Below are 25,971 nucleotides of genomic sequence, written 5' to 3'. Positions count from 1 at the left end.
ACAGTCCGGGGTCTTCTTGCAAGGGAGTCCCTGCGAGCTGCCCTGCAGAGCCTGAGCTGGGGCGCGCCCCCTTTAAGGGGCGGGGCAGGGGCGGGGTCTGGCCCCACTCTCCCAGGCTGCCCCGCGCGCGCGCGCCGGCAGTTCGGCCACGTCCCTGGCCACGTCGCGGCCGCTCTCGCCATCTTCGCAGCTTCCTCTCAGGGGCCGCCGCTGCCTAAGCCGCCCAGCCCCGGGGCCGCCGTGCTGCGCCGACCGCCGCCGCCGCCGCCATGAACATCTTCCGGCTGACTGGGGACCTGTCCCACCTGGCGGCCATCGTCATCCTGCTGCTGAAGATCTGGAAGACGCGCTCCTGCGCCGGTGAGCGGCGGGGGAAGGCCCCGAGAGGCTCGGGCGCGGGGGCCGGGTCTCGCCGAGGACCCGCAGACCTCGGCCACCCCACGGGCCAGGGGCCTGCGCCGGCCCGACACACCCCCTCGGCCGGCCTAACGGGTGCCCGGACCCGGGGGGCAGCGGCCTGCGGGCCCTCGGGGTGAGCGCCGGGCCGGTGTCGTAGCGCCGGGCCCCGCTCTGCACTCGATCGCCGCGCGAACTTGAGCCGTCGGGGCGCACCTGGCTGCGCGGGGCCCTGCTCTGTCTGAAAAGTTGGCGTGAGGCGGGGGATCCGGCAGGCGTGGCCCCTCCCTGGGCTTGAGTAGGGTCCCTTCTCCGGCCGAGATCCCGCGTGGGGGTCCCGGGGTTGCAGGGAACCCGCGAATCAATGGGACAGGCGGGAGGAGGATGGGCAGGACCGCGGCCGGCTGGGCCTGACGTGGCAGCCCAGCCAGCTCGGGAGGCGGGGCGGGCGCAGGGAGAGGTCACCCGGCTCCCCACCCTGCCCGTGCAAGGCCCAGGTTCTAGGTGTGGTGTAGTGGGGTCGGGTCAGGCCTGTCCTTAGAGTTGTGTGGGCATCACCCAAGCCCTTGGGTCCAGGATCACACCCGTTGCGGAGGGGCTTGCGGGGAGGTCTCAGCGATTTTCTTGGCGTAATTAATGCTGCTTTGGGAAACGATCTGGTTTGTCAAACTCTAAGTGCCTCCATCTAATAATGGGTTCTCTTAAAACTGTAGCGCCCGGGGGCCGCCGAGGCCTCCTATGGGTTCCTGCAGTTTCTTACTCCACGTCACCAGTGAGTTGGCTGCTGCCCTGTTCAGGAGTACAGATGTCATGCAGGCACTGCTAGGAGGCAGTGAAAAGAGTCTTTCCCAGATAATAGTTTTGAACTTTTACATTTCGTTAAAGTTATCATACTTCAGAGTTTTAAACTTATTTATTTATTTATTTTTGGAGGCAGGATCTTGCTCTGTCACCCAGGCTGGAGTGCAGTGTGCGATCACTGCTCACTGCAGCCTCTACCTCCCCTGGCTCAGGTAATCCTCCTGCCTCAGCCTCCTGAATAGCTGGGACTCCATGCATGCACCACCACGCCTAACTTTTTTTTTCTGGCTATTTTTCGTAGACACAAGGTTTCACCATGTTGGCCAGGCTTTAACTTTCTTAAAAATTCCTTAAACTTATTTTTGATGCTCAGCGAAATAATTTTTGTTGAATTCAAGAACTAAATTTTTTCAGAGGCAGTAAAAGATGATCCTGAAGGATCTGGGTGGCAGAGACTCTATTTACCTGATTTATTTCTAAAAATGTTGGCATGTAAAGTCCCACTCACTTCTCTGACTCTGCTATCTGCAGGCCTGCCCTATCTCCTTGGATCATAACTGAGATCCAGGAAGTAAGCAAAGCCCAGAAGACCTTTGAGCAGTTAAAATGGGTGTTACAAAGTCCGTGTGCCAGTGTGTTTGACTTGGAGGTGATCTCTCAGTTGATACATAGTTCTGAGAGGCTCCATTGTATGGTTTCCAATGACAACACATCATTGCAGCAATGTGGATAAGTGACGTTGAGGCACTTGCTGTATATCAAGTAGTCAGCCGAGTGCTTTATATGGCTTATCCCAGGTAGTCATTAAAATAACCTTAGGAGGGCCGGGTGCGGTGGCTCATGCCCATAAACTCATCAGTTTGGGAGGCCGAGGTGTGTGGATCACCTGAGGTCAGGAGTTCGAGACCAGCCTCAGCATGGAGAAACCCCGTCTCTACTAAAAATACAAAATTAGCCAGCCGTGGTGGTGCATGCCTGTAATCCCAGCTACTCGGGAGGCTGAGGCAGGAAAATTGCTTGAACCTGGGAGGCAAAGGTTGCTGTGAGCCGAGACCGCACCATTGTACTCCAGCCTGGGCAACAAGAGTGAAACTCCGTCTCAAAAAAAATAAATAAATAACCTTAGGAGGTAGGTGCTATTGTTCCCATTCTGTGGAGTGGGGATATGAGTCTTAGGGAGTCAAATAAATTTAGTGATATAGCCAGGATTAAAGCACAATTAGTAAGTAACTCAAAGGATTGGATAGATGAATGTCTAAGGGAACCTAAATAAACATTTGATACCAAACCACAATGTTTAGATCCTTTTTTGTCACACGCAGATGATGTTACCTTTTTTTTTTTTTTTTTTTTAAAGAGTAGGACCGGTGTCTCACTCTGTCCCCCAGGCTGGAGTGCAGTGGCTGTGTCACGGCTCACTACAGCCTCAAACTCCTGGGCACAAGTAATCCTCCCTCCTCAGCCTCCTGAGCGGCTGGGTACAGGTGTGAGCCACAGTGCCTGGCGATGTTACTTTTAATCTTTAGTTTTGCTCCAAAATCTTTGTGTGAGTCTCTTTATTTTTTTCCATATGTTTTTCAGAATCCCCTCCTCTGGCAAATCAGTAAGCCTTGAAGTGTGCTGTCTCTTAAACTTTTATCCAAACTAAGATATTTGGGAGAATTCAATGCAGCTCCAGAATAATGATTTCTTTGTTTTTTTTTTTTTTGAGAGTAAGTCTTGCTGTTGTGCCCCAGGCTGGAGTGCAAGGGGGTGATCTTGGCTCACTTTGACCTCCGCCTCCCGGGTTTAAACAATTCTCTTGCCTCAGCCTCCCGGGTTCAAGCGATTCTCTTGCCTCAGCCTCCCGAGTAGCTGGGACTACAGGTGCCTGCCACCACGCTCGGCTAATTTTTGTATTTTTAGTAGGGACGGGGTTTCACCATGTTGGCCAGGCTGGTGTTGGTCTCCTGACCTCATGATCCGCCCACCTCACCCTCACAAAGTGCTGGCATTACAGGCGTGAGCCACCGCACCAGGCCGTTCATTTTTTACTATTCACTGTTTTCATTTGAGAGATTCAGGAGCATATCAGGAAAATATGAAATACTTCAGCTAAAATGCTAACGAAGGAAGAGAAATAGATTAGTTAACTTTGTGTGTGTGTTTGCCAAGTATTCCAGGGACATTATTAAACTGTTCTTGTTCTCAGACTTAGGATGATTTCTGTCCTGGTTTGTGTGTTTTCCTGATTTTAAGTAAATCACCCAGATCATTTATTCAGAATTAAATGCTAACTTTGACAAGCTGCTTTGTTTTTCCATACTAAATTATAAAAGTTGTTTAGAGTCTTTTGAAAGAGTAAGAATTTGATATGAGTTTCTCAGATGACTGGAATAGGAGACACGTGCATCCAGATTGTGTTTCTCATTTTGAAAATACTGATACTGAGGTTCATTTTTAGGATTTTAGCACCGATTTTGAAAATTCTGTTTTAGTCTCGGAACCATGGTGCTTTTTACCCCATAAGGGTCAGGGATGAAGCTGACTCGTGCAGAAGCTGGAGATTCTGTGTTCCTCGTAGTCAGATTCCAGAACAGCTGCCTTTAAGGACCATTTTAAAGTGGGGGCGGTGAGTTGATCATGTTTGAGTCTGCATTCTCTTGTGGCTGTATCTGCTATTATCTTTACAGAAGAGTGCCAAAATGGAGTGTGAGTTTCTCCTATTCTGAATTATTGCAGCTCGATCCATAGTATGCTCAAGTTGTCACTTTATTTTTGTCCTAAACACTGACCTACATAACCTTGGAAGAACAAGCGGTGGTTTTAGATGAAGGGCTTCCTATTCAAATTTTCCTGTAGGCCAATGGTTATTAGTGCCATATCTACTGTAGTGCTGTATCTATTAGTAGTGTGTATCTACTGTAGCTAGTGATCAGTAGTGTGTATCTACTGTAGCTAGACGAGTCTTGCTGAGATCCACGACCCTGGGCCTTCCCCCATAAGTCTCTCTCCTTCCCTCCTTCCCCTGTCGCTTAGGTTGTTGTTAGCTGTTATGTAGGTTGTAAACTTTTCATCCTACCAAACACCATACTGAAGCTTATGGTGTCCATACATTTCACATATGGGACAGTTGATATTTTTGGAGTAATATAGTGGGTAAGATGGGGAGTACTCCAAGAAGCTTTTGCATCACCTGTGCAGCTCCCTCTGTAGCTGTTGTCGCCTCTGCTCCTTTGAGCGCCAGTCTCTGAGTAATCATTACTCTCAAACATTTATTAACCACCCACCATGTACAAGGTACTGGCACACAATTCAGAACAGCAGCTTGCAGCTATTAAAAGTTTTTGTTCTCGGCCAGGCACGGTGGCTCACGCCTGTAATCCCAGCACTTTAGGAGGCCAAGGCGGGTGGATCACGAGGTCAGGAGATTGAGACCATCCTGGCTAACATGGTGAAACCCGTCTCTACTAAAAATACAAAAAATTAGCTGGGCGTGGTGGTGGGCGCCTGTAGTCCCAGCTACTCGGGAGGCTGAGGCAGGAGAATGGTGTGAACCCGGGAGTTGGAGCTTGCAGTGAGCCAAGATCGTGCCACTGCACTCCAACCTGGGTGACAGAGCGAGACTCCGTCTCAAAAAACAAACAAAAAAAACAAAACAAAAAAGTTTTTGTTCTCGGCTGGACTTAGTGGCTCATGCCTGTAATTCCAGCACTTTAGGAGGCCAAAGTGGGTGGATCACTTGAGCACAGAAGTTCAAAACCAGCTTGGGCAGCATGGTGAAACCTTGTCTCTACCAAAAATACAAAAATAAGCCAGCCGTGGTGGTGCGCTGTGGTCCCAGCTACTCAGAGGCTGAGTGGGGAGGATCACTGGAGCCCAGGAAGTCGAGGTTGCAGTGAGCCGTGATCACACCATTGCAGTTCAGCTTGGGTGACAGAGTGAGACCGTCTCAAAAACAAAAATCAAAAAAAAAAAAAAAAAGAAAAGTTTCTATTCTCAGGAAAGCTGTAATATAGTTGAAATGATATGAAAATGTACAAAAGATGGCCAGGCGCAATGGCTCACGCCTGTAATCCCAGCGCTTTGGGAGGCCGAGGTGGGTGTGTCACCTGTCAGGAGTTCAGGACCAACTTGGCCAATATGGTGAAACCCATCTCTACTAAAATTACAAAAAAGTTACCTGGGCGTGGTGGCTCACGCTTGTAGTCCCAACCACTTGGGAGGCTGAGGCAGGAGAATCGCTTGAACCCAGAAGGCAGAGGTTGCAGTGAGCCGAGGTTGCAGTGAGCCGAGGTTGCGCCACTGTGCTCCAGCCTGGGTGACAAGAGCGAAACTGTCTCATAAAAATAAAAATAAAAAATAAATACTAAACTTTGCTGATGGACATAGAAGATGACCTGCATGTATGTTCATACTGCAGTCCTGGAGAGCACCCAGGCAGGCTGGTGAGGAAGAAAGATGACATCTCTCCAAATTGATTTCTTAATTCAGAATATTATCAAAGCTAAAGACAATAAACTGAGTGAAATAATCTGTAATATACCTACGTGACAAAAGGTTAATATCTGTAATAAAGTACTCCTGCAAATAAAAACCCAGCAGAAAAATGGGCAAAGTTGGCAATTCACTGAAGAATCACAAAAGACCAATGAAGCATGAAAGGATGCCCAGTCTCACTAGGAGTTAGGAATTTGAATATTAAACTAGCAGTGCAGGCCAGGTGTGGTGGCAGTGCTTTGGGAGGTCAAAGCTAAAGGATCACTTGAGGCCAGGAGCTTGAGACCAGCCTGGACAACAGTGTGAAACCCTGTCTCTACAAAAAAAAGGAAACATTAGGTGGGCGTGGTGGCGTGTGCCTGTGTCTTAGGTGCTCAGGAGGCTGAGGTGGGAGAGTCACTTAAGCCCCAGGCCGCAGCAAGCTGTGATCATGCCATCATACCCCAGGTTGGGCAACAGAGTGAGGTTCTGTCTCAAAAAAAAAGGGGGAGGCGGGCAAATAAAGAAAAAAGAACAGCAGTGCATACCACTGGGTAGGGAAATGTTGGCAAAGATGTGAAGAAAGGGTCTTTTGATTTGGTGTTAGTAGATATGTAAATTGACATGGCCTTTCTAAGAAGAAATTTGACAGTATCAAATTTTAAAATGTTTATGTCTTATTTTTGGTTTATGTGTTTTAATTTGCATTATTTTTTGTTATGGATTAAAAAATTTTAATTGATACATTATGATTGGATCTATTTATGGGGTACAAGTTGATGTTTTAATACATGTGTATGTTATATAGTCTAATCTGAGTAGTTATTTCCATCACCTCATGCGTTTATCATTTCTTCATTTGAAAACCTCTCTTCTAGCTATTTTGTAATGTATAATACCTCATTGGGAGGATTGCTTGAGCTTAGTAGGTCAAGGCTGCAGTGAGCTATGATTACACCAGTGTGCTCCAGCCTGGACCACCACAGAGAGAGACCCCATCTCCAAAACAAAACAGAAAACAAAAGACATTTAACCTAGCCCAGTAGGATAAGACAAGAATGATGTTAAGTTTAATGATTGATTTCCATTTAACAAGTTGTACTCCTTAATATGGATGTTTGGTATATTTGGTATGGGGATGTCAGTTTCAGAAGCATTTACAAAAGTAAGTATTCTGGGAGAGCTTATTACCTGGTAACCTTAGCATGTTTTGATCTCAAAGTGGAGAGAAAGTGACTAGGAGAGCTGCTCTGGTTTAATAGCAGGTATTCTACCCCCAAACTCTCCAGGAGATTCTTGCCCCACCCACTTCTGTCTTCAGCTAGGATTCCCGTTTTCCTATGAAGATAGGACAGTTTTGTTGTGTTAAAGGAAGAAGCTCCTACTTCCTAATTAGGATCCCGGGCTAGGGAGAATGGTGTGGGACCACATTAGCATCTGCAGATTTTCAGCAAGGCGGTCCTGCGTGGATGCTACTCCATGGACGGACTGCAAACCACCCACTGCCCTGTGCGCACTCGGGGCTCTCTCACCCTCCAGCTAGTAGTAAATTAGGGCAGAGCCCTATTTACAGTCACAGAGACACAGTATGACCTGCACATTCTTCACAAGTGTTCTCCCAAAATACCATGAAATGAGAATGCCCCCATGACATGAAGATAAAATGAATTCCATTTTCTTTTGTCCATTTATTCATTCAGCAGATATTTTCTGAGTCCTGCTGTGTGTCAGGGCCCAGTGTCCCATGCAGGGAATACAAGATGGAATAAGGCATGACCCCGGCCTTTAAAGATCTTGGTATTGAGTTGGGTTTTGGGGGAGAGGAGAGGCAGGAACCACATCATCACAGTGTATTTTTATAAGTACTGTAATTGGAGCTAGGGCAGCAGCTGGCATGAAGTAGTTCCCCTTATGTGCTTGCTGAATGAATCAACAGTCCCGAGGGAGGGTATCTTCAGAGATGACCTCCCGGAGGAGGTGGGATGTGAGCTGGGTCCCCATGGGGGGCTGGTAAAGACAGTATGATGGACCCTGGTTTTCAGTATAGGAATTCTGGGAATGAGGACACAATTTCAAATCTGCCTGACTTCCAAAGTTCTGTTAGAGTAAAACCCTTTCCCACAAAATTCATCTATCTGTATCCTGTATGCCTATATTTAAAATATTGGAAAGAACCATATAGGAAGTAAGCTAGAAATTGATTTCTCAAGGCTTCAACAAACACCAGGTATGGTCTGACTGCTCCCTGTTCTTTCTTCTTCCCCCTCCGAAACCTCCAGTTTTCTTGGATAGCAGCAGCCTTGTTATTTCCCCTTTGGAACATTGATCTCTGTAGGAAAAAATAAGTTATCCGTTACTGGGGGAAAGACTAAGCAGAGCAGATTTACTGTCTGTGTCTCCTCCTTTGGCCCTTGAAGTTGGTTTCTATTGATGGATCTGGAAGGGTGGCGTCAACATTTTCTTCCATTTCTATTTAGGTGTGTATGTGAATAGGCTGGGACTACAGTTATTCATCTGAGAAAGTAACATTCTTACATTCAGGCTTTCAGTTTCAGCAAGCTGCAAAATGATTGTTCCTAAAATATTGAAAAACAACGTGTAATACAAAAATTAGCCAGGCGTGGTGGTGCACCCACCTGTAGTACCAGCTACTCAGGAGGCTGAGGTGGGAGGATCACCTCAGCCCAGGGAGGTCAGAGGTGCAGTGGGCTATACTTGTGCCACTGCACTCCAGCCTGGGCAACAGAGTGAGACCCAGTCTCAAAAAAAGAAAAGAAAAATAATGTGCTTTTCACGTTCCAGAGGAGTGTTGTGAATGATTTGGGTGAAAGTTCATTTAACATTTCTGTTAAATTCATACTTAATAAAATGTGTAATAGTGTGAAGTTTGCATTATAGATGAGGGTAGGTGGGTTCTGACATTTAGTTAGTCTTCAGTTTCTTTAATGCATTCGCTCAGTCTCCAGCATCTGAAACCCATAGTTCATGTCCTTTGTCAAGTAAATATTTGGTCAAATATAAATGTCAGAAAAGCTGTGTGCACACCACATAAATGTCCAGCCTTCCTGGCTGAGTGTGGCTGTGCCATGCAGTGCTCTGGAGGTGGGTTGGTGGTTGGAGGTGGAAACACAGTTTCAAGGCTTTAAAAAAGACAGCTGCTTTTGAAGACCGGCTGTAGTTGTGGGTTACCACCTTCATGTTGTCCTAGCATTCAGGAACATTTTTATACAAATACAGTGGAATTTCTGTTTATTTTGTTTTAATTAATTTGTTTTCTGAAACAGGGTCAGGGATGTGATCACAGCTCCCTGCAGCCCCAACCTTCTAGAGTCACGCAATCCTCCCACCCCAACCTCCCATGTAGCTGGGACCACAGGTGTGTACCACCTTGCCTGGCTGTCACTTTTTTATTTTTTGTAGAGACAGAGTCTAGTCTCAAACTCCTGGGTTCAAGCGATCCTCCCGCCTTAGCCTCCCAAAATGTTGAGATTACAGGCATGTGCCACTATGCCCAACTGAGACGGAAGCTTTTGTACCTTTTTTTTTTTGAGACGGAGTTCGCTGTGTCGCCCAGGCTGGAGGCAGTGGCCGATCTTCACTGCAAGCTCCGGGCCCCGGTTTACGCCCTCCTGCCCTTGTGCTCTCCCCAGTAGCCGGGACTACAGGCGCCTGCCACCTCGCCTCGCTAGTTTTTTCAGATTTTTAGTAGAGACGGGGTTTCACTGTTAGCCAGGATGGTCTCAACTCCTGACCTCGGGTGGATCCTCACTGCCTTCTGCCTCCCAAAGTGCTGGGATTACAGGCTTGAGCCACCGCGCCCGGCCTAAAAATCTTAACATATCCAAGTAATTGCCGCTCTTAGCAAAGAAGTCACCATGGAAAGGTGATGCCATTATTCCAGCGGGAGTTCCTGCCCAACTCTTACCTGAGTCAGTGCTTCTCACTCGACTCCTCATCCCCCTTAATCACAGTAGACTCCATCTCCATTCTCAAAAGATTTCTCACCATGGAGATATTGTTTTATCATGCAAAGAAAGACCCGGGCGAGATGGCTCATACCTGTAATGCCAACACTTTGGGAAGCTTGGGCCCAGGAGTTCAAGACCAGTGTGGGTAACATGGTGAAACTCCATCTCTACAAAAAATATGTTTAAAAATTAGCTGAGTGTGGTAGCTCACACCTCTAGTCCCAGCTACTCTGGAGGCAGAGGTAGGAAGATTGCTTAAGCCCAGGAGGTCAGGACTGCAGTGAGCTATGATCGTGCCTCTGCACTCCACCCTGGGCAGCAGAGGGAGACCCTGTCTCGGCGGAAAAGAAAGAAAAGAAAAATCTGAATGTAAGAGACAAGTTATAACACTAAGTGACAGCAGAATTATTGAGAAATTTGTTCCTGCCTGAGGAGATATGTTTGAGAAATATAAGATTCCTTTGAATGATACACATTCTGGCATAATGAAGCCCCTTTCCTGTGGTCGCCCTTTATAGTGAGACAGAAAAACCTGTTAGAGCCTCCCAAAAGGGGCATGTTTGGGAACGTTAAGGGATAGAAAAACTACAACTGCTCTTGTTCATTCAGAGCCCTCCCCAGACCTGGGCCTTTGACCCCACACACCCCTCCTTCCCTGTCTGCACTCCATGTACAGTGTGATCCACAGGAATCCTAAAGCTCTGCAGGCCTTTCTAATACTTCCCTTCTGTTTCTCCAGGTATTTCTGGGAAAAGCCAGCTTCTGTTTGCACTGGTCTTCACAACTCGTTACCTGGATCTTTTTACTTCATTTATTTCATTGTATAACACATCTATGAAGGTATGGTATGCCATCCACTGGAGTGTATTTCATCTACAGTGCACAGGTCTATGGAAACTTAATTTATGTCAGCTGTATATTTTTAATTAAAATGCTCCAAAAATAATGTCTTAATATGCTGTTCTTGACTTTAAAACTTTCACACCACCTTGTACATATAACTGGGAATAAACGAGTTATCAGTAAGCATACATTTTTGGTTTCAAACAGTAGTTAATTAAAATACTTTGAAGTTAGAGCTTTTTTTATTTTAGGTTCCTTAAGTATGATAAATCTAAAGCTCTCGATAACTCTATAAGGAAGAGGGGTAACCATTATATTTTCAAGCCGTGGGAAATTACAGAGTCCCCAGAGAAATCCAGCAAGTTGGTACATAACAAGGAATGAAAGCAGGACTCCTAGTTGCAGTGTCTCATTTTGCTGCTGTGTGAGGAACTGTGTATAGGTTTCTACCTTTTTTCTTTTCCACTGAGTCAGTTTTTCTTAAACTGTTGTGTATGTGTCATTTTTATTACATTTGCCATGCTTAAATGATCTGTATGCCATCATTTACTTAGTAACATATTTTTTAAACCTTTCAACTTGTCCGAAGCATTAGTATCTATAACACCTTTGTTGTCTTTCTTGTATTTTTTTGAATTCACATTAAAACAAATGTATAACTATTAAAATTCAAAATGTTTGCACACCACCTAACACTTTGTGTACCACTGGTGGCGCACACCCCATACTGGGGGAAGTTGTAGACTACGTGAGCTTCAGTTCTTTCGCACAGTGTTGAATTCATGCTTGTGAACACCTATAGAGCTGGGAACTGAGGATGTGGCAGAAAATAAGCAGAAGTTTCTATTCTGGTGTGGGAGAGTACACAGATCATGGCAGTACAAATGACTGCAATTTATGGTGGGTGCTACAAAGGAAAAGTATAAGAGACTGCGAACCTATGGGTATAAAAAAAATGAAACAGGCTAGGCACAGTAGCTCATGCCTGTAATCCCAGCACTTTGGGAGGCCAAGGTGGGTGGATTGCTTGAGCCAAGGAATCCGAGACCAGCCTGAGCAACATAGTGAGACCCCGTCTCTAAATATATATGTGTGTGTGTGTATATATATGTGTATGCAAAAATTAGCCAGGCATGGTGGCATACTCCTGTAGTCCCAACTACTTGGGAGGGTGAAATGGTACGATCGCTTGAACCCTGGTGGTTGAAGTTGCAGTGAGCCATAATCACACCACTGTACTCCAGCCTGGCAGCCTGGGTGACAGAGCAGGACCCTGTCTGAAAAACAAAACAAAACAAAACAGGGGCTCTCGGGATATGTAATAGGAGTCTGATTTCTTTCTTTCTTTCCTTCATTCTACAAATACTGAGCACCTGTGCACCAGGCACTATTCTAGGACATTTGGTTATTAGCACACCCAAGGAAGTAATATTTAAACTGAATCCTATTTGGTATGGCATCTAAACAACCTCCCCCCAACATTTTGTGTTCAGGAGCATTTTCATAAGCACTGTTGAAAGGAGACAAAGCAATATGTGAGTCTGGTCTTTACTAAAAAGCAAATTTGAGTCACTTATAATGGATTCTTCATTACCAAGTGATGGGAACCTAGTATTCAGGAAGTGAGCTTACTTAAAAATGGTTAGGGCCGGGCGCGGTGGCTCAAGCCTGTAATCCCAGCACTTTGGGAGGCCGAGACGGGCGGATCACGAGGTCAGGAGATCGAGACCATCCTGGCTAACACGGTGAAACCCCGTCTCTCCTAAAAATACAAAAAATTAGCCGGGCATGGTGGCGGGTCCCTGTAGTCCCAGCTACTCGGCAGGCTGAGGCAGGAGAATGGCGTGAACCCGGGAGGTAGAGCTTGCAGTGAGCCGAGATTGCACCACTGCACTCCAGCCTGGGTGACAAAGTGAGACTCCATCTCAAAAAAAAAAAGTTAGGGTCCCCATTTGTCTAGGCAAGTTAAAAACTTGAGATGTGTGAACAAGAATCCTCCCTCCCACTCAGGATGCCCAGGTTTCAGAGGAATCCATGCTTGCTTGGTTGTAGTTTCTCTTTTTTGAGACGAGTCTCACTGTGTTCCCAGGCTGAGTGCAGTGGCGCCATCTCGCTCACTGCAAGCTCCGCCTCGGTTCACGCCATTCTCCCCGGGCCAGCCTCCCAAGTAGCTGGGATCACAGGCGCCCGCCATCACCGCTAGTTTTTGTATTTTTAGTAGAGACGGGTTTCACCATGTTAGCCAGGATAGTCTCGATTCCCTGACCTTGTGATCCACCCGCCGGCCTCCCAAAGTGCTGGGATTACAGGCTTGAGCCACCGCGCCCGGCCACTTGGTTGTAGTTTCTAAGCACAATGTCCTGAAAGTCTGGCCTGAGACCTGAGGTGCTCGTGTCTTTTTACTTTAACTTCTATGTGCTGGTGAGAGGAGAGAAGCAGCTGTTCTTCTCCAGCTGCTGCTAAGGCCTTAGTGGAAATAACGTCCATGAAGTTTTTATTAACATTGAGCTGGCCGCAGGCTAGGTCCTGGTGAGAGGCCTGTCTGCTGTGAGCGTTGGCTGGATGTGCTGAGAGGGTTCAGTGCCCGTGTAGATGGATATGTGTTTTGTTTATGCATGTAGATTTTGTTTTGTATTTATTCACATATGTGCACATATATTTTTGTGTGGAGAGAACTCCTGTAATAGTGTATTAATGTTTCTTGATTCCTTTTGGGGGTAGTTCTTTGGTATATGGGTATGAACAACAATTTTAATACCATGTTGACTGTTTATTTGCAAATATGAAGTGTCAGGGTCAATTTAGTGTCTTCGTAGTTTTTTAAAAGCATATAAGGGCTTCATGACTGCTGTCAATTTCCTATTAAGTCGTCTGCCTAGATGTTCTCACATTGTCTTTCCTGGGGAGAAGTAGTGCTAGGCAGGACAGCTAGCTCTCAGGTGTTTCTGTTCCTGGACTAAACCTGCTATTTGATCCTTGAGCCTAATTTCTGCAGTCTGAGAGTTGATGTAATTTTAGAATATCAGACTTTTCTTTGGGGTCAGAGAAATACATGTTATTTGGCCTTTTTTTTTTTTTTTTGAGACGGAGTCTGGCTCTGTCACCCGGGCTGGAGTGCAGTGGCTGGATCTCAGCTCACTGCAAGCTCCGCCTCTCGGGTTTACGCCATTCTCCTGCCTCAGCCTCCCGAGTAGCTGGGACTACAGGCGCCCGCCGCCTCGCCCGGCTAGTTTTTTTTGTATTTTTTAGTAGAGACGGGGTTTCACCGTGTTAGCCAGGATGGTCTCGATCTCCTGACCTCGTGATCCGCCCGTCTCAGCCTCCCAAAGTGCTGGGATTACAGGCTTGAGCCACCGCGCCCGGCCGTTATTTGGCCTTTTTAAAAAAATTTTTTTGTATTTTTCGTAGAGACGGGGTTTCACCATGCTGGCCAGGCTGGTTTTGAACTCCTGACCTCAAATGATCCACTCACCTTGGCCTCCCAAAGTGCTGGGATTACAGGCATGAGCTACTGTACTTGTACACCAGTTTCTTATAAAGTTAAACTTATGGCTGGTCATGGTGGCTCACGCCTGTAATCCCAGCACTTTGGGAGGCCGAGGTGGGTGGATCACGAGGTCAGGAAATCAAGACCATCCTGGCCAACATGATGAAATCCTGCTTCTACTAAAAATTAGCTGGGTGTGGCGGCGTGCGCCTGTAATCTCAGCTACTGGGGAGGCTGAGGCAGGAGAATTGCTTGAACCCGGGAAGTGGAGGTTGCAGTGAGCCGAGATTGCACCACTGCACTCCAGCCTGGCGACAGAGCAAGGCTCCGTCTCAAAAAAAAAAAGTTACACTTAACATATGACCCAGCAATCCGACCCCTAAGTACATACCCAAGAGAAGTGAAAACTTACATTCACACCAACACTTGTACGCAAATGTTCACAGCAGCTTTATCCACTGTCCTCCCAAATCAGAAACCACCTGTCCTTCAACTGGTGAGTGAATAAATAAACTGGTGCATCCATACAATGGACCACCAATGGACACAGCTATAAAAGGAACAAATTATTAACACTAGGCCCTCACTTAATGTCATTGGTAGGTTCTTGAAGTGAAACAACATACACTGAAGCCAGTTTTACCATAGGCTAATTGACATGAGTAAGAGTTAAGTTCCTACAGCATATTTCTGGTCCCAAAAACACCACCAGACTTTTAAATAAAGACCCAAAACAGGCTGGTTCAGTGGCTCACGCCTGTAATCCCAGCACTTTGGGAGGCCGAGGCGGGCGGATCACCTGAGGTCAGGAGTTCAAGACCAGCCTGACCAACATGGTGAAACCCCGTCTCTACTAAAAAAATACTTAAAACTTAGCCAGGTGTGGTGGCGGGCGCTTGTAGTCCCAGCTATTCAGGAAGCTGAGGCAGGAGAAGGGCGTGAACCCAGGAGGAGGAGCTTGCAGTGAGCCCAGATCGCACCACTGTACTCCAGCCTAGGCGACAGAGTGAGACTCCATCTCAAAAAAAAAAAAAAGTATATGTTTGCAAAGCAAAAATTATAAGGAGTACCTCCTACTACCATAAAGTTAAAAAACAATAACAATTATAGCAGGCTCACTGAGTGCTTTTGTGCTACATTGTTTATTGTACGGTTGTATAATTATTGTATATTACTTTATGAATTTTTATTTTACCATAATTTGTATTCATTTTCCAACCCACTTCAGTTCAGGGTCCCAGGTGGCCAGAGCCTATCCCAGCAGCTCAGGTTCAAGAAGGGAACTTTCCCCCACTGCACAGGATGCCATTCCATCACAGGGCGTGCTCTCCCACACCCACACTCACACTAGGACAGTTCACATGCCAGTTCACCTAACAAGCACATCTTTGAGATGTAAGAGGAAACCATAGTATCTGGAGAAGACCCACATGGACCTGGGGAGAGCGTGCGAACGCCATGTGGACAGTGGCCCCAGCCGGGAACCAGTTTCTTTTCTCATCAATGTTACAACGAAAGGATGTTATTGGCAGACCTGCTGTATACACAATAAGTTTGGTTGACTCTCAAATGCATTAGGCTAACTGAAGTTGGACTCAGAAGGCAACATACTATATGACTCCATTTATGTGGCATTGTAGAAAAGGCAAAACCACGGGCGAAGAACATAAGTGTGATTGCATTGCAGGAGGTGAAGGAAGCCTGGGGGAGCTTGACTGCAAAGGGGCAGCATAGCAGAATTTTGGGGGTGATGGAACTGTTCTGTGTCCTAATTTTGGTGGTGGTTATGCCTCAGAACTGAACACCTCCAAAAAAGAGAATTTTACTATATATAAGTTTTAAAATTCCAAAAACAGGCTAAGGAAGAAAATCTTGCCTTTCCAAATACATGGGTAATAAAAAAAAAAAAAAAGCTGGGGGAGCTGGAACAGTGGCAAGGTATTGACACCTGGTATTTTTTTCTTTTGCTTGTAGGTTATCTACCTTGCCTGCTCTTATGCCACAGTGTACCTGATCTACCTGAAATTTAAGGCAACCTACGATGGAAATCACGATACCTTCCGAGTGGAGTTTCTGGTGGTCCCTGTGGGAGGCCTCTCCTTTTTAGTCAATCATGATTTCTCTCCTCTTGAGGTTAGTTTAAAAGGTTATTTAGGGCCAGGCGTGGTAGCTCATGCCTGTAATCCCAGCACTTTGGGAGGCCGAGGCAGAGTTCAGCCTCCACTTTGGGTGGGTCATGAGGTCAGGTGTTCGAGACCAGCCTGGCCAACGTGGTGCAACACCGTCTCCACTGAAAATACAGAAAATTAGCTGGGTGTGGTGTGCACGTGCCTGTAATCTCAGTTACTCAGAAGACTGAGGCAGGAGAATCGCTTGAACCCAAGAGGTGGAGGTTACAGTGAGCCAAGATCACGCCATTATACTCCAGCCTGGGTCACAGAGCAAGACTCTTGTCTTGGGGGAAAGTAAAAAAGAGGTTATTTAGGGCTGTGCCTGGTGGCTCATGCCTATAATCCCAGCATTTTGGGAGGCCGAGGTGGGCAGATCACTTGAGGTCAGAGGTTCAGGCATTCAGCCTGGCCAACATAGTGAAACCCTGTCTCTATTAGAAATACAAAAATCAGCCATGCGCGGTGGCTTACGCCTGTAATCCCAGCACTTTGGGAGGCCGAGGCGGGCGGGTCACAAAGTCAGGGGATTGAGACCATCCTGGCTAACACAGTGAAACCCTGTCTCTACTAAAAATACAAAAAAATTAGCCGGGTGTGGTGGTGGACCAATGTAGTCCCAGCTACTTGGGAGGCTGAGGCAGGACAATGGCATGAACCCAGGAGGTGGAGGTTGCAGTGAGCTGAGATCACACCAGTGTACTCCAGCCTGGGTGACAGAGTGAGACTCCATCACAGAAAAAAAAAAAAGAGAAATACAAAAATTAGCTGGGTGTGGTGTTGTGCGCCTGTAATCCCAGCTACTTAGGAGGCTGAGGAAGGAGAATCACTTAAACCTGGGAGGCGGAAGTTGCAGTGAGCCAAGATTGAGCCACTGCACTCCAGCTTTGGCGACAGAGCGAGGCTCCATCTAAAGAAAAAAAGTTATTTAGTGGTCATTTCTGGTCATCTAGGTGAATGGACCTGTTTGCATGTTTGCACATCATATAGGTTTTCATGGGGTTTTTTGTTTTTATTTTCTGGTTTGGCAAACTCTAGTGCAATGTTCATGACTGGTGTAAAAAATCGTAGATGAGAATTAAGCACCCACATATTTGGGTGTCTGCTGACAGCTTACGGTCTGATTCATTTGAAATAGAAACTTGAAACTGTATTTCATTATCTTGACTTCTGTGGTACCAAACACAGCCCTGCCCGTACCAGTGTTGGAAGAACACAGTCTCCCTCCTGTAGCCCACATTTTGTTTCCTTTTCATGTACAGATGTGCACTGATGTTGTGTCTATTACCCTGCGTAGCAGCACTCTGCACCTCTTACCTTTAGGAAAGGTGGTTTGTGGTGCCCCTAGCACTGTGCAGTGCACTGATCTGCTCCCGAGTACCTCTTCTTTTACCTCTTCTTTCCTTACTGAACAGGCAAATGGTGCTGCTCCACATCCTGGGACCGATCAAGTCACTGTGCTACTCTGAGTGTCTGATGGATGCTGGGAGCGCCTGGACTTTTTTTTTTTTGAGACGGAGTCTCGCTCTGTCACCCAGGCTGGAGTGCAGTGGCGTGATCTCAGCTCACTGCAGCCTCTGCCTCCCGGGTTCAAGCAATTCTCCTGCCTCAGCCTCCCGCGTAGCTGGGATTACAGGTACCCGCCATCATGCCCGGCTAATTTTTGTATTTTTAGTAGAGACCAGGTTTCACCATGTTTTCCAGGCTGGTCTTGAACTCCTGATCTCAGGTGATCCACCTGTCTAGGCCTCCCAAAGTGCTGGGATTACAGGCGTGAGCCACCACGCCCGACCATGCCTGGACTTTTAAAACACTCAAGGACCCTCTGAAAGTCCTTCTGTTATCATCATGAATAAAGTCATATGTTGGGCAGAGAATTTCCATAATTACAATTCTGACTTCTACCCCTTTGATTTAACCACACCAGAAAGCTTAAGGAATAAGAAAAATAGTAAAAATATTTCAGTAGTCTGGCAAGATCAGTCAGCGAGGAAAAACAGCAGCAAGGAAGTAGAAGGAACTTATCAATTATCAGTATTGTGAACCCTGGCAGAAAGCAGGGTTCATTTGGTATCCCAGATCTGGAGCAGGACAAGCTTGTCCAGGAGAAATGTCTGTATGTAGATTCATAGAAAATTGAGGCGGGAAAAATAAACCTGGAGAGACAGGGTGATGAAAATTCAAAGTGGTAGAGATGTCCAGGTTACCCAGCTTGTCACACTGGCAGTGCCCTGCCTCTTAAAGGTTGCTTAAGTTTCTGTGATTTATGCCAGGAGTCCTCAACCCCTGGGCCACTGACTGGTACCGGTTCATAGCCTGTGAGGAACCAGGCTGCCCAGGAGGAGATGAGCGGTGGGTGAGCAAGTGAAGCTTCATTGTATTTACAGCTGCTCCCCATCACTCACATTACCGCCCAAGCTCCACCTCCTGTCAGATAAGTGGTGGCATTCAGTTCTCATAGGAGCGCGAGGCATTCAGTTCTCATAGGAGTACAAGGTCTATTGTGAACTGCACATGTGGGGGATCTAGGTTGCGTGCTCCTTACGAAAATCTAATGCCTGATGATCTGTCACTGTCTCCCATCACCCCCAGATGGGACCATCTAGTTGCAGGAAAACAAGCTCAGGCTCCCACTGATTCTGCATTATAATGAGCTATATAATTATTTCATTGTATATTATAGTAATAATAGAAATAAAGTGCACAATGATTGCAATGTGCTTGAATCATCCCAAAACCATCCATCCACCCTGCTGGTCTGTGGAAAAATTGTCTTCTATGAAACCAATCACTGGCGCCAAGAAGGTTGGGGACCACTGGGTTATGCAGTTGCCAAGTTGTTCTGTTTTGGGCCGACATGCCCCACTCCCCACTCAAGCTGCTTTGTGGTAAAGCAAGCAAGAGCGTTTCCTCTGAGCTTCTGGTGGGCAGTGGGTCCTGATGGAAGCTTGCCATTTCTGTTCTAGATCCTCTGGACCTTCTCCATCTACCTGGAGTCCGTGGCTATCCTTCCACAGCTCTTTATGATCAGCAAGACCGGGGAGGCCGAGACCATCACCACGCACTACTTGTTCTTCCTTGGCCTCTATCGTGCTTTGTATCTTGTCAACTGGATCTGGCGCTTTTACTTTGAGGGCTTCTTTGACCTCATTGCTGTGGTGGCCGGCGTAGTCCAGACCATCCTATACTGTGACTTCTTCTACTTGTACATTACAAAAGGTATGTTGGATGTGGCCTGTGTTGTTTCTAGAGTCACATGTTCTTTTAGGAGCGCCCTTGCCCGGCACTCTTCTAACCGGGCACTCTCTCATAAACTGGCTCCAGAGAAACACTTTTGTGATTGACCAGTAACATTCTGGATCAGGATGTTTTTTTTTGTTTTTTGTTTTTTGTTTTTTTGAGACAGAGTCTCGCTCTGTCGCCCAGGCTGGAGTGCAGTGGCCGGATCTCAGCTCACTGCAAGCTCCGCCTCCCGGGTTTACGCCATTCTCCTGCCTCAGCCTCCCAAGTAGCTGGGACTACAGACGCCCGCCACCTCGCCCGGCTAGTTTTTTGTATTTTTTAGTAGAGACGGTGTTTCACCGTGTTAGCCAGGATGGTCTCGATCTCCTGACCTCGTGATCCGCCCGTCTCGGCCTCCCAAAGTGCTGGGATTACAGGCTTGAGCCACCGCGCCCAGCTGATGTTGTCTTTTTAAATATAAGAATCCTTTTTCTTTTGCAATCACTTTTCCTAAAATGACACATTTTCACTAACAAATTCATCTGGTGTTTCAGTAAACATAACACCAGATACCTCTCTGTGCATACACAGACACATGACTTAAACTGTACATGCTGTTCTATACACTGCTTTTATCCCACTCACATTTTTCATGTCACTAGAAATCTACAAAATTTTCAGTAGCCACAGAGTGTTTCATTATGTGCATGTACCATAATTTATTTACCCAGCCCCCTGTTCATGGCTGGTCAGGCTGTTACTGGTTTGCTGTTAAAATCCAGTCATTATATCAGCATCCTTGTTTTTTGCATTTGTATGAATATAGGACATGTGAACTTTACAAAAATTTGATGAAAGCTATCATACTTGTTCAGAAAAAAAAAAACATATTTATGCCGGGTGCGGTGGCTCACGCCTGTAATCCCAGCACTTTGGGAAGCCAAGGTGGGCGGATCACGAGGTTAGGAGATCGAGATCATCCTGGCTAACACATGAAATCCTGTCTCTACTAAAAATACAAAAAAAATTAACCAAGCGTGGTGGCAGGCACCTGTAGTCGCAGTTACTCGGGAGGCTGAGGCAGGAGAATGGTGTGAACGCGGGAGGCAGAGCTTGCAGTGAGCCGAGATCGCGCTACTGCACTCCAGCCTGAGTGACAGAGCAAGACTGTCTCAAAAAAAAAAAAGCATATTTATGCATATGCACCCAAATGCATGCATATAGTTTTGGGGGATTCAGGAACCTCTGAAACCCAACCACAGATCCCAGGCTAAAAATCCAACTATACAATAAAATTCCTAATGGTGGAATTGCTAGGTAAAAAGCATATATAGGTCGGGTGCGATGGCTCATGCCTGTAATCTCAGCACTTTGGGAGGCCGAGGCGGGTGGATCACCTGAGGTCAGGAGTTTGAGACCAGCCTGACCAACATGGCGAAACCCCAACTCTACTAAAAATACAAAATTAACTGGGTGTGGTGGCACATGCCTGTAATCCCAGCTACTCGGGAGGCTGAGGCAGGAAAATCTCTTGAACCAGGGAGGCGGAGGTTGCAGTGAGCTGATATCACGCCATTGCACTCCAGCGTGGGGAACAAGAGCAAAACTCTGTCTCAAAAAAAAAGAGCATATATATCTTATATCTTTCCTTTTTTTTTTTTTTTCCTCCAGAGCGAGTCTTTCTCTCTCGCCCAGGCTAGAATGCAGTGGCTTGCTCTCGGCTCACTGCAACCTCTGCCTCCCAAGTTCAAGCGATTCTCCTGCCTCAGCCTCCCGAGTAGCTGAGATTACAGTCACACACCACCACACCTGGCTAGTTTTGTTTTGGTTTGAGATGGAGTCTCACTCTGTCACCCAGGCTGGAGTGCAGTGGCACGATCTCGACTCACTGCAACCTCCACCTTGCAGGTTCAAGTGATTCTCTTGCCTTGGCCACCCTAGTAGCTGGGACTGCAGGCATGCACCACCACACCTCGGTCTCCCAGAGTACTGGGATTACAGGTGTGAGACACCGCGCCTAGCCCTTTTTTTTTTTTTTTTTTGAGACAGAGTTTTGCTCTTGTTGCCCAGGCTGGAATGCAGTGGTGCAATCTGGGCTCACTGCAACCTCCACCTCCCATGTTCAAGGGATTCTCCTGCCTCAGCCTCCTGAGTAGCTGGGATTACAGGCACCCGCCACCACACCCAGCTAATTTTTATATTTTTAGTAGAGATGGAATTTCTCTATGTTGGTCAGGCTGGTCTCAAACTCCCACCCTCAGGTGATCCGCCCGCCTCAGCCTCCCCAAGTGCTGGGATGACAGGCGTGAGCCATTGTGCCCAGCCTAATTTTTGTATTTTTGGTAGAGATGGTTGTGCCCAGCCTAATTTTTGTATTTTTGGTAGAGATGGTGTACCAAGACCATATTGGCCAGGCTGGTCTTGAACTCCTGACTTCAGGAGATCCGCCCACCTCTGCCTCCCAAAGTGCTGGGATTATAGGTGTGAGCTCCCTCACCTAGCCATCTTTTGTGTGTTTTTTTTTTTTTTTTTAAAGAGACAGGGTCTCATGCTGTTACTCAGGCTGCAAGAATGCAGTGGTGTGATCCTTCCTCACTGCAGTCCCAAACTCCTGGGCTTAAGTGATCCTCCCTGCTCATCCTCCTGAGTAGCTGGGACTACAGATGCATGCCACCACACCTCTTTCATTTAAAAAAATCTTTTTATAGAGATGGGATCGTTCTCACTTTTTTTGCCCAGGCTGGTCTTGAACTCCTAGCTTCAAGGGATCCTCCCACCCTGGCCTGCCAAAGTGCTGGGATTACAGGCATGAGCCACTGCACCCGGCCTTTATGTTTTAGTACCCAGAATTTCACAGGCCTCCCTACATAAGCTATATTTTACTATATATTGATTAGGGTGAAAGTCATAGTAACAAAAAGCCACTATGAATTTAGTGGCACTTTCGATGAAATTTGTATTTTTAAAATACAATTGCTTATTTCCTATACCTTACTATGTAGAATCTTGTGTGTGGGAGACTTCTAGGAATGGGAAGAAGGAAGCTAAGTTTGTCAATATCAGTAACCTTTTGTTTTCTTTTCTTCTCTTTGAAATTCTAGTACTCAAGGGAAAGAAGCTCAGTTTGCCAGCATAAGTGCCAAAGACCATCACCAGCATCTGTCCTTCAGGGTGCTCGGACAGAATTCTTACCACAGCAAAGGCATAAGATGCTTGATACGGAAAATCAGAAACTTAACTCTTTTGTTGCAGATAGTCATCAGTGGCTCTGTAAGAACGCAGAGGAAAAGAGCCAGAAGGTTTCTGTTTAATGCATCTTGCCTTATCTTTTTTTATTACTGTGTACAAAGATTTTTTTACACAAAGAAACTTAATGCTGTATTAATAAATTCAGTGTGTAGCTTCAATTGGGATAGTTTCAAAAGTGAAGATTTTGTGAGGAATAAGTGCAAACTTTTTTTTTAATTTTAAAAAATTCTTTGAAACTGTTGAGTCTTTGTGTCTGCAATGAAATTGTACTCCTTGACAGTTGGTAGATTATATATTCTTCCATCCCTCAAACTTGCATTCCACTATATTTATTTTTTGGCAAAAGAGGAGCTGTATTTGTTTGAAATCTGAGACACTATGTTCAATTGGATGTATCTGTTCAAATTTATTCCCATGTGACGTAGAAGTCCTTCGTTGGATGTCACAACACTACATTTGAGGTTGGTAAGGATGACTTGGAGGTCCATGGTTTTCATTACCAACATTTTAAGATTCCGAATGTCGATGGAGTCTCACTGAAGAGTCACCAAAGGTGCCTGCCCTCTTCCTCTGCTGCGAAGTGTCAGTTGGAGACTGTCCCAAGGGTGCTGAAGAATCCAGCGGGAGGAGTTCTGGCTGCTTTCCATCTGAGTGTGGGATGGGAGGGGCATTCATGATCATTTGGATATGGGAATCTACTCCTCTGAGGAATGGAACACAAGTAGTTACCTGTCACTTTCATTTATAATTCCAAAAGATGACTACAACCATGTCCATGCTCAGATTCAAACAGTTTTCCATATCACTTTTGGGTGGTAAGATGATTTACAATTTTTTTTTTAATTGGCAGCACCACTAACCATTCCTTATATTCTTTTTTGTGTGGTTGGTTTTTTTCTTTTTATTTAACCCACAGCTGACATCATAGTTTCTTGTTTTGTTTTCCAGAGCTCTTGCATGACTTAACGTTACCATCCTAAAAAACACTATATTAAACATAGAATAAATTGTCTTTTTTATGAATTAGGCTTTTTGAACATCCTATGTTGGGATGATTTTTTTTTTTTTCAATTGGCAACAAAAGCTCTGTAGGGCTGCAAACATTTAAAGTCCACATAATCATCTGTAAGACATTATGTATTTTGTGGAAATACTAGAATTTTTTTTCCTGATTTTACCATTATATGGATTTGCTATTTTTTTATTAATGCAAAAGTATATGACTTTGTTTTTTATGTGATACACCATAAATATTAAAGTGTTGAATACTAACAGTGCTGACGACAAGAAGGATGTAGTATTTTTGCTTTCTGCATTACAATGTCTTCTGGAGGAAGGGAGCAGGATGGGTTTCATTTGTATCTAGTGTGTGTCTTAACATCTTTCTAAATCAGCAGTGTAACTGCATAGTTTAACTTCCTGTCTGTGTGCGTCATTTTACTTTTCCCTCCTTGCCTCATGTTTTGGCTTTTGTGTATCAGAGCATCTTTCCTTGCAGCATCCTAGTCTTGCTTTAGTTTCTGTGGTCTCTTTTCATCCTCCTTAAGGATTCTGAGTGTGGAAGGAGGCTGGGAAGTCTAGTGCAGTAGGTGAGCAGACATCTTGCTGCCCAGCCCGGGGTGGGTGGGGCGCACACCTGTCTTTGTGCATGCAAATCCAACACACCTGGCACATCCTCTGGAGAGCATGACGCACGGAAAGGTCTGGAAGCTCTGCATAGTGATGCCTTCTGCAGTCATCCTACCCAAGTAAAAGTAACTTTGGCTATGTTGTTACCACCGTTTTGGTCACCCAGGAGGACATCTTAGCAAGGGTGCCTGCGAGCGTGGGACTGGGCCTCATCCTTGCCAGCGTTGGAAACCAAGGCCTTGTATGCCATGCCTTATGAAGCACTGTTTCACAGTTACTTTCACTTCCCGAATAAAGGTTACCAGGTAATTAATATTTTTATTGAGGTGTTTATTTGTGTGTTTTTCAATGTCAGCATCATGAGAAATAAAGCAAAGTTCAGAGATTTGCCCCGTAACTGGTATGATAGGAAAAGCTGCTTTCCAGCCAGGCCTGGTGGCTCATGCCTATTATCACAGCACTTTGGGAGGCTAAGGCAGAAGGATCACTTGACAGGAGTTTCAGACCAGCTGGACAACATAGCAATACCAAATCTCATTTAAAAAACTAGTAAAAGGCCAGGTACGGTGGCTCACGTCTGTAATCCAGCACTTTGGGAGGCCGAGGTGGGCGGATCACGAGGTCAAGAGATCAAGACCATCCTGGCTAACACAGTGAAATCCTGTTTCTACTAACAATCCCCCCCAAAAAAATTAGCTGGGTCTGGCGGGTCCCTGTAGTCCCAGCTGCTCGGGAGGCTGAGGCAGGAGAATGGCATGAACCCGGGAGGCGGAACTTGCAGTGAGCTGAGATCGCGCCACTGCACCCCAGCCTGGGCGACAGAGCAAGACTCCGTCTCAAAAAAAAAAAAAAAAAAGTAAAAATCAAAATTTTTAAATAATAAAAGAAGAAAGGCTTCTGGCCATTGGCTCCTTAACAGAGACCAATCTTTTCCCCTGTCCAGTTCAATCACAAAGAAACTTCGAACAAGTTTCCCTGCTTCCTCATGCTCTGGCTAAGAGAAGAGCAGGTGGAGAAGTGGTTTTAATGGAGATCATAGTGGTTTATGAGAACCCTGAGTAAGAAAAGCACATGCTTTGGGCCCTGGCATGTGTTGCGGCTTGGCTCCCTCACTTGTACTCCCTGGCCCTGGACTTCACGTGAGCCTCATCGCCATCAGTTACATAGGTAAACAGCCGGGGATGCTATTGCTGGCAAAGCTCACGGCCAGAGCTTGGTACACATACAATAATCATATTTGCCCCTCCTGACTTTCTGCTTAGTTTGAGACAGCCACTTCAAAAGCTGGTTGGAAACTGGTTCTGGCAGAAGTCCCTCTGACTCATTTGGTATAGGTCAGTTTTGCCAGAAGGTTCATAACCTTGTTAGACGCAGTGGCTCATGCCTGTAATCCCAGCACTTTGGGAGGCTGAGGTGGGCAGATCTCCTGAGGTCAGGAGTTTGAGACCAGCCTGGCCAACATGGTAAAACCCCCACTTCTAAAAATAAAAAAATAAGCCGGGTGTGGTGGCACACACCTGTAATCTCAGCTATTCAGGAGGCTGAGGCACAAGAATCACTTGAATCTGGGAGGCAGAGCATGGAGCTGCTGAGATCGCACCACTGCACCCCAGCCTGGGCAACAGTGAGACCCCATTGCAAAAAAAAGGAAGAAATTGACTCCTAGGTACCTTCCTAAAGCAGCCACCCATCTAGGCTTGCTTGATTGGATCTGTGTGGGTTTTTTCTGTGTGCCTCTGTCCTCTAGTGG

At 46.1% G+C, this 25,971-nt stretch overlaps 1 protein-coding gene across 2 annotated transcripts; it reads left to right on the top strand.

Moving 5' to 3' along the window:
- Positions 1 to 112: 112 nt before the first annotated feature.
- On the top strand, positions 113 to 24,540 carry KDELR2 (KDEL endoplasmic reticulum protein retention receptor 2). 2 transcript variants are annotated; one of them, XM_003895708.3, is made up of 5 exons: positions 113 to 360; positions 10,363 to 10,463; positions 15,928 to 16,086; positions 19,088 to 19,340; positions 22,445 to 24,540. In XM_003895708.3, the coding sequence occupies exons 1-5, from the start codon at positions 270 to 272 to the stop codon at positions 22,477 to 22,479; spliced, it is 639 nt and encodes a 212-aa protein (XP_003895757.1). In that variant the 5' UTR covers positions 113 to 269; the 3' UTR covers positions 22,480 to 24,540. The 2 variants fall into 2 exon arrangements, with proteins under 2 accessions (XP_003895757.1, XP_009200843.1); XM_009202579.2 differs by lacking the exon at positions 19,088 to 19,340 and having other exon boundaries at positions 119 to 360.
- Positions 24,541 to 25,971: the final 1,431 nt, after the last annotated feature.

Source organism: Papio anubis, chromosome 4 (assembly GCF_008728515.1).
Source record: "Papio anubis isolate 15944 chromosome 4, Panubis1.0, whole genome shotgun sequence".
Lineage (NCBI taxonomy): Eukaryota > Metazoa > Chordata > Mammalia > Primates > Cercopithecidae > Papio > Papio anubis.
This window is presented reverse-complemented; position numbering and strand designations above follow the sequence as displayed.

What these genes read in the sequence shown, in the direction of transcription:
- KDELR2 (XM_003895708.3), top strand. Translation starts at nt 270, where the DNA reads ATGAACATCTTCCGGCTGACTGGGGACCTGTCCCACCTGGCGGCCATC. An exon ending in GAAGACGCGCTCCTGCGCCG is followed by an intron (nt 361 to 10,362) that starts GTGAGCGGCGGG and finishes CTGTTTCTCCAG; the next exon opens with GTATTTCTGGGAAAAGCCAG. An exon ending in CTACTTGTACATTACAAAAG is followed by an intron (nt 19,341 to 22,444) that starts GTATGTTGGATG and finishes TTGAAATTCTAG; the next exon opens with TACTCAAGGGAAAGAAGCTC.